This window comes from Corylus avellana, chromosome ca1 (genome assembly GCF_901000735.1).
Source record: "Corylus avellana chromosome ca1, CavTom2PMs-1.0".
NCBI classification, from domain to species: Eukaryota; Viridiplantae; Streptophyta; class Magnoliopsida; order Fagales; family Betulaceae; genus Corylus; species Corylus avellana.
This window is the reverse complement of record NC_081541.1, coordinates 35,018,504-35,031,232: the sequence shown is the minus strand read 5'-3', so window position 1 is coordinate 35,031,232 and position 12,729 is coordinate 35,018,504. Positions and strand designations below refer to the sequence as shown.

The window sequence follows — 12,729 nt, the reverse complement described above, 5'->3', positions numbered from 1 at the left end:
ACATGGGAAGACAAATTGTTCGTGAAAAATGGCCCAACGAACCCAAGAAATGGAGTAGATTATGGCTTAATGAGGATGCATTTGATATATTGACAAAGCACGAGGTAATAAGAACTTTCTCTATTGAAACAATTAAAAAAAAATAGAGCATTTTGTTTTCTAATACATGTGTTATTCGAAAGCAAATGCATACTAATTCAAGTCAATCACTTGTAATCCCTCTGTTCCTTTTCTGAAAATGGGAACACTTGTTTTCTTTGCTAACATCATTCTACTGTTTTTGTACTTGCAAACATGATTACATTATATTAAGCAATGTCAAATAAATGAAATGATAAACAAGAAAGCATTTTGGTTGGCTGAAATTGTTAAAACCACCATTTATGCCAAAAGTTTTTGTTTATAAGAAATAATGAATTTAATTATTTAATTAGTATTCTATCACTTCAATAAGTGATCGAGATCCAGTATGTGAAATATTCAATAGAAATAGGAAGTAAATTATAGAGACAATGTTTGAACTCAGGACATTTGCTCTGAAACCATATTAAATCAACAATTGCCCTAAAAGCTTAATACTATGTTAAATAATCAATTGTCCTAAACTTCTAGGATAAGTGGTGATATAACTCAAATTTATATCACCACTTATCCCAAAAATTATAGAATAAGATTTCAAACTATAGTTGACGTAGTCAATCTTATGCGTCACACATTGCAAGCATGTGTTTTGCTAGACTGATCACTTGTCTCACGCAGTTCTTGTTTTTTATAGGGAACAAAAGCAATTGAAGGACTTACTTTAGAATTGCCGAGTTTAAATAAGGTGAATTTCAATTCAAGAGCATTTATAAATATGCAAAGACTGAGATTACTTCAACTTGATCATGTACAACTCACTGGAGACTATAAATATCTTCCCAAAGAATTAAGGTGGCTCCGTTGGCATGGATTCCCTCTAAAGTGTATGCCAAACGACTTTTATCCAAGAAACCTAGTTGTGATTGACTTGCAATATAGTAATCTCAGACAAGTTTGGAAAGTTCCCAAGGTATAATGAAATTTTAAACTTTAATTAATGAGTCTTGATGTTCTAAGCTCTAATATTGTGATTTCCTTCCTTTTCATTATTTATTTTATCATTTGTTTAGCAGTTGTTTGAGAAGATGAAAATTATAAATCTCAGTCATTCGCATTATCTGAGCCAGACCCCTGACTTTTCAAGACTCCCCAATCTTGAGCAATTAATACTCGAAGATTGTACAAGTTTGTTTGAGGTTCACCACTCCATTGGAGATCTTAGTAATCTTGTTTTGGTGAATTTGAAAGATTGCAAATGCCTTAAATGTCTGCCAAGGAGTTTCTATAAGTTGAAGTCTCTTGAAACTCTTATTCTTTCTGGGTGTTCTAAAATTGACAATTTGGCTGACGACTTGGGGGAGATTGAATCCTTGATAACTCTTTGTGCAGATAGAACTGCTATAAGACAAGTGCCTTTTACCATAGTGCAACTAAAGAACCTCAAATATTTATCTCTATGTGGGTGTAAAGGATCACCGTCTAAGTCATTGCCTTCACTATTTTGGTCCTGGATATCACCAAGGAAATGCCTCGACTCAAACAATCTATTGCCCACTGCACTACAAGGCTTGAACTCACTAACACATTTATGTCTCAAGAAGTGCAATTTATCAGATGACACAATTCCTACAGATCTTTGGAGTTTATGTTCTCTTCAAATTTTAGATTTAAGATCCAATAATTTCGAAAGCCTACCATCAAGCCTAAGTGGTCTTTTGAAGCTTGAAAAGCTTAGATTGGACAGTTGCAGAAAGCTTAAATCAATTCCGAATTTACCACCAAGTTTGATTTCTCTACGTGCAGAAAACTGCACGGCGCTAGAAAGAATGCCGAATCTCTCAATGCTCTCAAATATGCTTGGCTTGTTCCTTACCAACTGCCGTAAATTATTTGAAATTCCAGGTCTGGAAAAGAGGTCAAACCCCATTAGATTTGTTGACATGGGAGGGTGCAGAAATCTAACAAATACTTCTAAGCAAAGCTTTCTACAGGTACGAGTTTCTCTTCCTCTTATATAATATTACGTACGTTAAATCACCACTTATTGTTCTTCCTTACGTAACAGGAATGGGCTACGCTTGGAACATATAATGCGTTTGGCATTTTTCTCCCCGGCAATCAAATTCCTGATTGGTTCACACATAAGGGTGAGGGACCCTCTATACGTTTTGAAGTACATATTGATGATCAGATGCTGAAAGGGTTTGGTGTATGTGTTGTCTTTTCATCACGTGTTCTAGTATTATGTTCATATAGCGGTAAAATGTCAATTATCAACCATACCAAAAATAATATTCTGGCCTATCAATTGCCAGAATCAAGTCCTGGCCCATTCCCCAAGGGAGATCATCTATTGCTACGCAATTTTCAAATTACAAAAGATTTTGAGGATGGTGATGAAGTTGAGATGTTTATAGATTGGGGACCTGATACCATTGTTAAAAATATAGGGGTTTGTCTACTATATGATGGAGTTGGGGTTGCGGATGGAAATGAATCAAAGGGGATCTCCAAAAAGAGAAAAAGAGGATCTCCAAATCAAATTAATGATTCACAAATTTTACTGAAAAAGCTTGCTGCAGAGGAAAATGAGTACTATTTGTTTTATTCTTTTATGAGGAGGTACCAGAAGTTTCGTTTTGAATAGTTCTAAGATATATGTCATCTAATTATCTCACATGTATTGTATAATTGTTGAAATTTGAAATATGCCATGCCCCCAACTGTTGAAATTTTCATTTTTCGTTCCTATAAACTGTTTATTCATCCAAAAATATTGAAGAATAAATGTCCTTTCTATCTAACAGGAGGATCTGAAACCAGCATCTTTGCCATATTGCACTTCCATCAATTCTATCTTCTTTCGCCATCATGGCTGTCAAGTGTCGAAAATGTAAAATGCTAAAGAAAATGAAGCGGAAGAAAATGCCAAAAATAATAAAGAATTGATGGAAGTGCAAAATGGCAAAGAAAATGCAATATTCCACAAGGTAGATCAACTCCCACTCTTGGTTGACGTAATCCACAAGGTACGTAGAGTTGTGATGATGGCGGAAGAAGAACTGACGGAAGTTCAAATGAAGAAGAAAATTTTTCTTTGACGTTACATTTTCTGTGCAATTTTCTACACTTGCAGCCATGATGGCGAAAGAAGAATCGATGGAAGTGCAAAATGGCAATCCACAAGGTAGAGCCAAACTCCAAGTCTTGGTTGACGTAATATATAGTATAGGATAACGTGATAGCGAAAAATCAATAATTAAATTTTTTTTTATAAGTATTAATTTAACGGTTAATTTTTATTATTACATCATCAAGTTGTATAATATAATTTTATTGTCACATCCATTTTTTCCCAACTCATTCACCAATTAGCTTTTGACTTCTGGGACTAGGATGGACTCAATTAAGGTAATAACTAAAAAAAAAAAAAAAAAAAGGTAATAACTAAGATTCTAACTCTTTTAAGAAAAGAATCCAAATTAGAGATATACTTCGTATTGGACTTGGAGATCTATAGAAATATACTCCTTCTAAGACTCCAACTCAGGTGTAAGATTTAGGATTACATCATTCCCCTCCCCTAATAATTCTCCCATTGCTTCCACGGTCCACCTATAATTATTACTTTGGAACGCTCCATCTTTTCCTAACTCATCTATTAATTAGCTTTTGACTTCTAAAATTAGGACGGACTCAATTAAGGTAATAACTAAGATTCTGACTCTATTAAGATAGGAATGCAAATTAGAAATATACTTCGTATTTAACTTGGAGGTCTATAGAAATATACTTCTTCTTAGACTCCAACTCAGGTGCAGGATTACATTCCCCTCCCCTAATAATTCTCCCATTGCTTCCACGGTCCACCTTAAACTTTGACCGGTTGACTGGATCTTTACCAAAAACAAACCTAACAATTCCAACGTTGCTTTCACAGTCCACCTTAAACTTTGACTAGTTGACAGGAACAAATCTTCTTCTTTTTCTTTCAAAGGGGACATGAAATAGGCAAACAGTCGTCTTTCTAAGACAAGACATATCACATATTATTCTCTCGACCTGCATCTTTTAACTATCTTTTTTTTTTATAACTATTGAATTTGTAGACTCACGTGAGTCTCACACAAATTCAATTGTGGATTGACCCATTTACTATACGGAGATCGTTGAAAGGTAGAATGAAAAATGATTTTTATCATCTCTCTTTTGAGATTAAGGTCTTCAATTTCGTCTTCCAGCAATCTTCCCCACTTTTTTTGGGGGCATCTTCTTCTTTTGCTTCTTTATTATTTATTTTTTTTTCTCTCTCTAAAGTTGACCATTACCATATTGTAGAAAATAATAATCAATCATTCTTCATTATTGATTATTGATAGTAATTTCGTCTTCCAGCAATCTTCCCCACTTTTTTTGGGGGCATCTTCTTCTTTTGCTTCTTTATTATTTATTTTTTTTTCTCTCTCTAAAGTTGACCATTACCATATTGTAGAAAATAATAATTAATCATTCTTCATTATTGATTATTGATTATTGATAGTTCCTCATATAAATAGAATGACAGAAATTTCTTTCAAACTAATACGAAGGAAATATTCTCTAACCCATTTAAAATAATGTCAATTGTCTATAAACATTTAAAATGCACATTAAATTTAATCTTTTGACTTCTTGAACTAGGACCAATTCAATTAAGAAAATGACTAAGATTCTGACTCAGTTAAGAAAAGAATCCGAATTAGAGATCTACTTCGTATTGGACTTGGAGATCTATGGAGATATATATACTCTTTATTGGACTAACCAACTCTAGGGTAGGATTACATCATTCCCCTCCCCTAACAATTCCCACCTTACTTCCACAATCCACCTTAAACTTCCACGGTTGACTAGATTTTTACAAAAAAAAAAAAACAAACTTTTTTTTTTTTTTTTCTGAGATTAAGGTCTTCAAATTCCTCTTCCAGCAATCTTTCCCACTCCTTTTTTTTTTTTTTTTTTGGCATCTTTTTCTTTTTAAAAAAATAAAAATAAATAACCATTATTGTATAGTTGTTGAGCTTAAATGACATTCTTTCCCATCATTTTTTTTTTTTTTTTTCACGTTTTCCTTTTCTTTTTCAAGTTTGACCAGTTGACCTTTCTTCACCAAACCCTTCCAAAAAAACAATTTTAAGGAAAATTCTGAACGTGGCCCCTACATACTTGTTATTTGAAAAAAAAAATAATAATACTTTAAGAAAGTTTATATTTATGGTGAACCATTTTTTTTTATTATTATTATTATATCGAGAACTTTTATAAGGCAGGGCCCTTAGGACCCACCCATGTAGAGTAAATCTCGGTCTCGTGCACTGCACTTTCGAAAATTTTCCTACACAGAACTTGGTAAATGGCTGGCTCTTAACTAAGGAATGTGGCCCCAAGAGATTGTTTGCACCCAAGAGTTATTGAACCTTGGACTTTGAAGGAAGCAAACCTCCAAGACCAAGGCCTTCAACACTTGGGCCAACCCCATCTTTTCTCGTGGGTTATATTGTTTGGGTTGCATTAAGGAGTATTTGCTACTTAGAGAATACTGTATATAAAACTAGTTTCTAAAATATTTCAAGAGATGCAAGTGTACAGAAAAAAGTTGGGAAGTAATGTTAGATACTATATTTTTATTTCACAATGATAGCGTAATAATATCAACCAATCATTGAATACATATTTTTTTTAATAAGGATTGATCTAATGTTTAAAATGATTTATTTCATGATTATTTCTATTTAGACTATTATATATATGTTTGTTTCTAAAATATGATTGTTCATTTGTTGTTTATCAACCCTGGTTATCCGTTACGGAGTCGTAATTTAACTTCAAAATTTTTAATTCATGAATCATGTCGAAATTAAAAACTATCGATTCAAAAGAAGAAAAGCTGACATCCTAAAAAGTAATACATCGTTGGATTTTAATAATGAAACTTCAATGTCAAAGAGCATTCTCTTAAATCTCTAATAGTTAAAGTTGAAGAACATCATTCTAAAAATCCAATTGTTGAATCGCAAAGGTTGTAGTGAAGAACATTCATTTCTTATTTAACGTGTGTTTATCATATTTTTAATTGGTCTGCCACTGCCCCTCCCTTTTAATGAGCCAAACAAAAACGGAGCCATTATTCGTTCCTCTTGCACCACTGTAACAAGGTGAGATCAAGGGGCCCTGAGCGTGGTTGTGCATGGTGCAAAACCAATCGGCGTGGCACAGTGGTTGGCAATTGAGAGATCAACAGAGAGACGCACGAGGTGGGTCATCGGGGGCAAATGAAAGGACGGCAGTGTGGGCTGATTGTAACACCTCAAAAATTATTTAACTGATAATTAACTTTACGATTTGCTTCTCTGCCTTATTCCAAGAGAAATAAGACCAAACGATCATAAACTCTTTACAGAGAGCTCATAGCAAAAGACTTGTCACTTTGCAATAATAAAATAGCCATTTGTATATTGTGTGATCCACACCACTAACAATATCATACTTGTGATCTCATCTGTATATTGTGTACCGGTCACCGATAAAATCATTGGACTGAAGGCCAGATAATAAAAATAAATCTCTATTATTTATAGGTCAACTTGTATAATAGTAGCTCATGGTCTTCATTCATACATGAAGAACCATGTTATACAATGCAATTATTCAATGTGTTTTATATGCATTTGTTTTCACAAAAATAGAGTTCATATTATTTTAAAATTGATTTCATAAAAGTTGTAAACACGCATATTTAATACACAAAATAATCATGTATAAAAGAATTGTAATAACAAGTATATATTATGCATAAAATAATCATGTGCCAAGTGTTTGAAGCCAAGCTCGAACTTTCTCCGCCGAATGTACGTTCAAACCCAACTTCAAACGTTCGTCCAAGCAGGAAATTTAAATAAAAGTCCATAATTCCACCTCCTTACACTTGGAGTAATACTCTCTTATACCAATTATTGAATTGTTACAAGAGAGTATTAACCATAGATGGTGGCTTTGTTTTGGGTATCAACGATGGTTGGGTTTTGATTTCTTTTGGTTTTTGAATTGTTGTGGTTGCCGGTTAAGAGTGGTTATTAATTTGCTCGATGAATTTCTCCTTCCATGTGAGGAACTCTGTGTTGTGAGTACACATGTGGGTGTTGTGTTTTACGTTAAGAAAAATAAAGAAAGTGAATAACTAATATACTTAAGTGAATCCAAGCCCATAAACTTAAGTTTTTGGGCTAAAATGCTATCTAAATATGTATATTAATATATTATTAATTGGCTTCGGTAAAGAGTGTGAATAACTCTTGGAGCAAAGTTGTGCTTTGTGGCTCACAATTGGTGTAACTTTTGTACTCGTGACACTTGTAGAATTTTAGAAGGACTCATAAGTGAAAGGGAGTTTGATCGATGAATTCTCCTTCCACGCGAGGAACTTTGTGTTGTGAGTGCATGTGTGAACGTTGTATCCCACATTGAGAAAAAATAAATAAACTGAGTAGTTAATATATCTAAGTGGACTCAAACTCATAAAGAGTAAACTTAAGCTTTTGGGCTAAAGTGATATCCAAATATATATATTAATGTACTATTAATAAACTCCCTAAGTGATTCTCTTCCTAACACTCTGGCTACATCTCTGGCTACATCTTTTTAAGTATAGCTTGTTGCTCTACACTCGATGAGATTTTGATAGACATGGCCAACAGTATTGTGATGGGCAACTTTGGTTCTGATACCACTTAATGCAAAATTAACCAGTACAAAATACAGGAAATGATATATTGGCTACTTTGAGGGAGCCATAACCTTCAATGACAACTTTAAGGGAGTTGTGACTTTCAAAACATAGTAAACAATATCGTACAAAATAATAATCAACTATATTCCTTATTGATAGCTCCTCCTTTAAATAGAAAAACAAGAGACTACCGATTATATAAGAGACCGATTAGGTCTTGACTTCTAGGAATATGACTCTTACTCAATTAAGGACATAACTAGAATTCTAACATCATCATGTTTTGGCTCAGAGTGTCCAATCACATTAATAACTTTATGACTTTCTTCTTATAAAGGAATTGAAATTGCTCAGAAAAAATGTAAAAGAATAGAAAGACCTTCTCTTTTAACAGGGGAACAACTATTTGATTTGTTAACCATCATAGATTTTTTTTTCTCATCTTTCGTATAAGATGGGAACAATTTTATGACTTTCATAGGGTAATGAAGTGCTAAATTGGAATTGAAAGTGCTCTTTTTTGTCTCATTTAGCTTCTTTTTTTCTTCTTTTTTTTTTTTTTTTCTCGTTTACTTTACTTTTGACTTCAGCTAGTAGTGTATTGATTTCTTGCTCATACTAGGCATCACACGTCTAAATGTTTTGACCATTTGGTCATCAATGAATATGAAGCCATTGAATTTTCTTAACGTAATATGATCGTTTGGTCATTAAAGTATTTCATGACTTGTGGTTCTAGCTCGTAAGCTGATATAATTGTCCATAAAAGGCTCACCAAAGAGCACTTGAGATTTACTTCATGTTCTCTCCTTGTTCTTTACTCTAAAAATTCTGGGATTATTATTCTACAATAAAATATAAGGGTTGTTCAATTATCCTTGTGCATATTCTTAATGAATATAGATGTGCATGTTATAATCTAATCTTGAGCGTTTGCATGTCAAGAGACTTAATCGCATTAGGTTGAATACTTCAAAAGGGGCACAAAATCAACATTCAAGGACAAAACTCTTCCGTAATTCTATAACATTGTAAGATATTTCCTTGCTCTAATTTGAATTTCTTGCATTTTGTTTATCTTATTGTTTTTTATTATTATTATTAATTTTATTTAGTGTCAACAAGATATTTCGCACCACAAAATTATTTTTCAACATCATTGACTCTCCCTTGGGTCATGGCTGTCGGAACATTGAGAACTCCTGAAGTCCCCTTCTCAGCATCTTCTGCCCCCCATCCCAACTGGATTTACGACGTTTTCTTGAGTTTCAGAGGCAAAGACACACGTAAAAACTTCATCGACCACCTTGAATTCGCTTTGAGAGATGCAGGAATCAACACCTTCAGAGATGACAACGAGCTCCGAAGAGGAGAAGATCTTGCATCCGAATTGTTACGAGCAATCCAAGGGTCCAGAATTTGTATCATTGTTTTCTCGAAGAACTATGCAACTTCAAGGTGGTGTCTGGAGGAACTTGTGGAGATCATGGAGTGCCGAAGAACTATGAGAAAGCTGGTTTTGCCTATATTCTATCATGTTGACCCGTCAGATGTGAGAAACCAAACAGGTAGTTTTGAAGAAGCATCCACGAAACATGAAGAGCATTACTTATTGGACATGGACAAAGTTCTTCGGTGGAGAAGAGTTTTGTATGAAGCTGCTAATTTGTCAGGGTGGGATCTAAGAAACACCGTAAACGGGTAAGTTCGTATAGACAATAGTTTTATCTTTCACCTACAATATTTTAGTACCTTTATAGTATTACATTAGAGTATACTTTTTATAAATACATATATTATAATATAAATAGTTTCTCTTAAATAAAATCAACATAATGAATTTATAGTCATATATATTAAACGATATAAGCTATGGAAGTAAGTTTTTAGGGTTGGACCACCTCAAGACTCTTTGCCTATCTCTCTCATTTTTCACATATTTTCTTGTTTTTACTTTATATTTATTAAATTTTTTTTTATTTTTAATTTTATTGCTAAAATGAATAATATTAACAATATGAAGAATTACCCATATTGCTTCTACTACGATCTTGAATTTGAACAGACATGTCTTGTCGACATAGATAAGCCCCATAAATAATTCATGTAATTCCCACATAACAATCGCTTAGGCCTTTAAGATTTTGAAAGTACATATAGGCAAAAAGTTTAGGAAATATGGTCTCTGCGTGGAATGAGTAATAATTTACAAGTGATACTAAAAGAAAGATTCGATTCTTTTCTAGCAACCGACTCATAGCTTGATACCATGATAGCATAATCTAGATAATAGAAATTTAGAATACAAGGAAATAGATCAGTACCTAATATATTAGGCAGATAAGGAAAATACCAGAATAAATTCAGAATATTTCTTAATATATTCTAATACAGAGAAAAAGCAAAATTCTTGCACTATTGTCAATTGTGTGTAATTATTTTCTGATATTTATGGTGATCGTGATCTATCGCACAATAGAAACCATACCAGTTAATTAACCAAGCGATACTCACCTATTTGTTATAGATTCACATACTTATAACATAATTCAATGGTATAAGAATTTAGTTCTTCAAAATTTCCTCCAGATTATTATAAATGCAAATGAGTTAAGGATATATAATGTCCAAAACTAACGTGTTCTAAGGAGTAATTCTAGAAGTACTCACTCTTGTGTCACTCTAAAAATGATGTGACTTTTTTTAAAATCATCATTTGATCAAAAATCAATAATGATCAATCACAAGGTCGATGATAATTTTAGAAGTCACATCATTCTTGGAGTGATACAAGAGTGACTTTTAGTAGTACTCATGTTCTAATGTGACTTTGCCTAACTTCTATATATTCGTGTATATGAAACTTATATTTCAATTCCCCCTTTTATAATGTGACTTTGCCTAACTTCTTAAAATAATTTTCAGGCATGAAGCAAAGTTTATCAGAAAAATCATTGAAGACATTTCAAGAGAATTGAACAACACACACTTGTTTATAGCACGATACCCAATTGGAGTAGATTCTCGTGTGCAAGACATGACTTTTTGCTTAAATTTTGGAGCTGACGATATTCGTATGGTAGGAATTTTGGGAATGGGCGGAATTGGAAAAACAACCATTGCTAAAGCCATTTATAACCAATTTTTTTGGGGATTTGAAGGTGGAAGTTTTCTTGCAAATGTTAGGGAAACTTTCATGGAACCTAGGGGTCAAGTTCGTCTCCAAGAACAACTACTTTCTGACATCTTAAAGACAAGCAAGATAAAGATAAGTAGTGTTGATAGAGGAATCAGTATGATAAAAGAAAGACTTTGTAATAAAGCAGTACTTGTGATACTTGATGATGTAGACCAAATGGAGCAACTAAATGCCATAGCTAGAAGGCGTGACTGGTTTGGTCCAAGAAGTAGAATTATTATAACAACTAGAGATGAGCACTTGCTAAAGGAGCTAGAAGTGGATGGCATATATACAATTACAACAATGAATGACGATGAATCTTTTGAGTTGTTTAGTTGGTATGCCTTCAGGAATAGTTATCCTACTGAAGATTATATTGGCTTGTCAAGAAGTGTTGTTGCTTACTGTGGAGGATTGCCACTAGCTCTCGAAGTTTTGGGCTCATTTTTATTCTCTAGGAGCATCCCAGAATGGAAAAGTGCATTAGATAAACTGAAAATGATTCCTCATGATCAAATTCAAAAAAAACTTAGAATAAGTTTTGATGCACTAAGCGACAATACAGAAAAGGACATATTTCTTGACATAGCATGTTTCTTTATTGGAATGGACAAAAACTATGTTGTACAAATATTGGATGGTTGTGGTTTTTTTGCAGAAATTGGAATTAGTGTCCTCATTCAACAGTGTCTTCTTAAAGTTAGCAAGACAAGCGAGTTAATGATGCATGATTTGCTTCGAGATATGGGAAGAGAAATTGTTCGTGGAAAATACCCCAATGAACCTGGGAAATGGAGTAGAGTATGGCTGCATGAGAATGCATTTGATATATTGACAAAGAACAAGGTAACAAGAACTTTCTGAACTGATGAACAAATTGAAAGAAAAACAGAGCATTTTGTTTTCTAATACGTATGTTATATATTTGGGAAACAAATGCATACTAATTCACGTTGATCACTTGCAATCCCTGTTATGATTTGAAGTTTAACAAAATTGTGGGTGAAGGACAAAAAAAAAATGGAAGTTTCCTTGTTATGGTTTGAGGTTTCAGACTAAATGTCACGTAGCCTGATCTTATGCGACACACATTGTAGACATGTTTTTGCTCAAGTTTATATAATTTTTCTTTGATTGCATAAAAAAGACAAAATGATATTCACTTAATGCAACCTTTGTTTTTTACAGGGAACAGAAACAGTTGAAGGGCTTACTTTAAAATTGCCAAGTTTAAGTAAGATCAATTTCAATTCAAGTGCATTTATAAAGATGCAAAGACTGAGATTACTTCAACTTGATCACGTACAACTCACTGGAGACAATAAATATCTTTCTAAAGAATTAAGGTGGCTTCATTGGCATGGATTCCCTCTAAAGTTTATGCCAAAGGAATTTTATCCAATAAGCCTAGTTGTGATTGACTTGCAATATAGCAATCTCAGACGAGTTTGGGAAATTCCCAAGGTATAATGAAATTTTAACATTTTAACCATTGAGTTTTGATTTTCTAGGCTCTAATATTGTGCTTACCTTCATTTTTCATTGTTTATTTTCTCATTTGTTTGGCAGCTATTTGAGAAAATGAAAATTATAAATCTCAGTCACTCGCATTATCTGAGCCAGACTCCTGACTTTTCAAAACTTCCAAATCTTGAGCAATTAATACTAGAAGATTGTATGAGCTTGTTTGAGGTTCACCACT

The 12,729-nt window shown here is 33.3% G+C and overlaps 2 protein-coding genes across 2 annotated transcripts; both read left to right on the top strand.

Moving 5' to 3' along the window:
• The first annotated feature begins 2 nt into the window (after positions 1 to 2).
• LOC132170836 (disease resistance protein RUN1-like) lies at positions 3 to 2,728 on the top strand. The gene is made up of 3 exons (XM_059581960.1): positions 3 to 104; positions 1,155 to 2,072; positions 2,147 to 2,728. Exons 1-3 carry the CDS (start codon positions 3 to 5, stop codon positions 2,726 to 2,728), a joined length of 1,602 nt encoding a protein of 533 aa, XP_059437943.1.
• Positions 2,729 to 9,023: 6,295 nt separating this feature from the next.
• Positions 9,024 to 12,497, top strand: LOC132170829 (disease resistance protein RUN1-like). The gene is made up of 3 exons (XM_059581948.1): positions 9,024 to 9,547; positions 10,772 to 11,873; positions 12,216 to 12,497. The coding sequence occupies exons 1-3, from the start codon at positions 9,024 to 9,026 to the stop codon at positions 12,495 to 12,497; spliced, it is 1,908 nt and encodes a 635-aa protein (XP_059437931.1).
• Positions 12,498 to 12,729: the final 232 nt, after the last annotated feature.

Bases quoted from the DNA above. Each gene is read 5' to 3' on its own strand.
- LOC132170836 (XM_059581960.1), top strand. From the start codon at position 3: ATGGGAAGACAAATTGTTCGTGAAAAATGGCCCAACGAACCCAAGAAA. The intron at 105-1,154 runs GTAATAAGAACT...TTTGTTTAGCAG, and splicing joins ATATATTGACAAAGCACGAG to TTGTTTGAGAAGATGAAAAT. The intron at 2,073-2,146 runs GTACGAGTTTCT...CTTACGTAACAG, and splicing joins CTAAGCAAAGCTTTCTACAG to GAATGGGCTACGCTTGGAAC.
- LOC132170829 (XM_059581948.1), top strand. From the start codon at position 9,024: ATGGCTGTCGGAACATTGAGAACTCCTGAAGTCCCCTTCTCAGCATCT. The intron at 9,548-10,771 runs GTAAGTTCGTAT...AATAATTTTCAG, and splicing joins CTAAGAAACACCGTAAACGG to GCATGAAGCAAAGTTTATCA. The intron at 11,874-12,215 runs GTAACAAGAACT...TGTTTTTTACAG, and splicing joins ATATATTGACAAAGAACAAG to GGAACAGAAACAGTTGAAGG.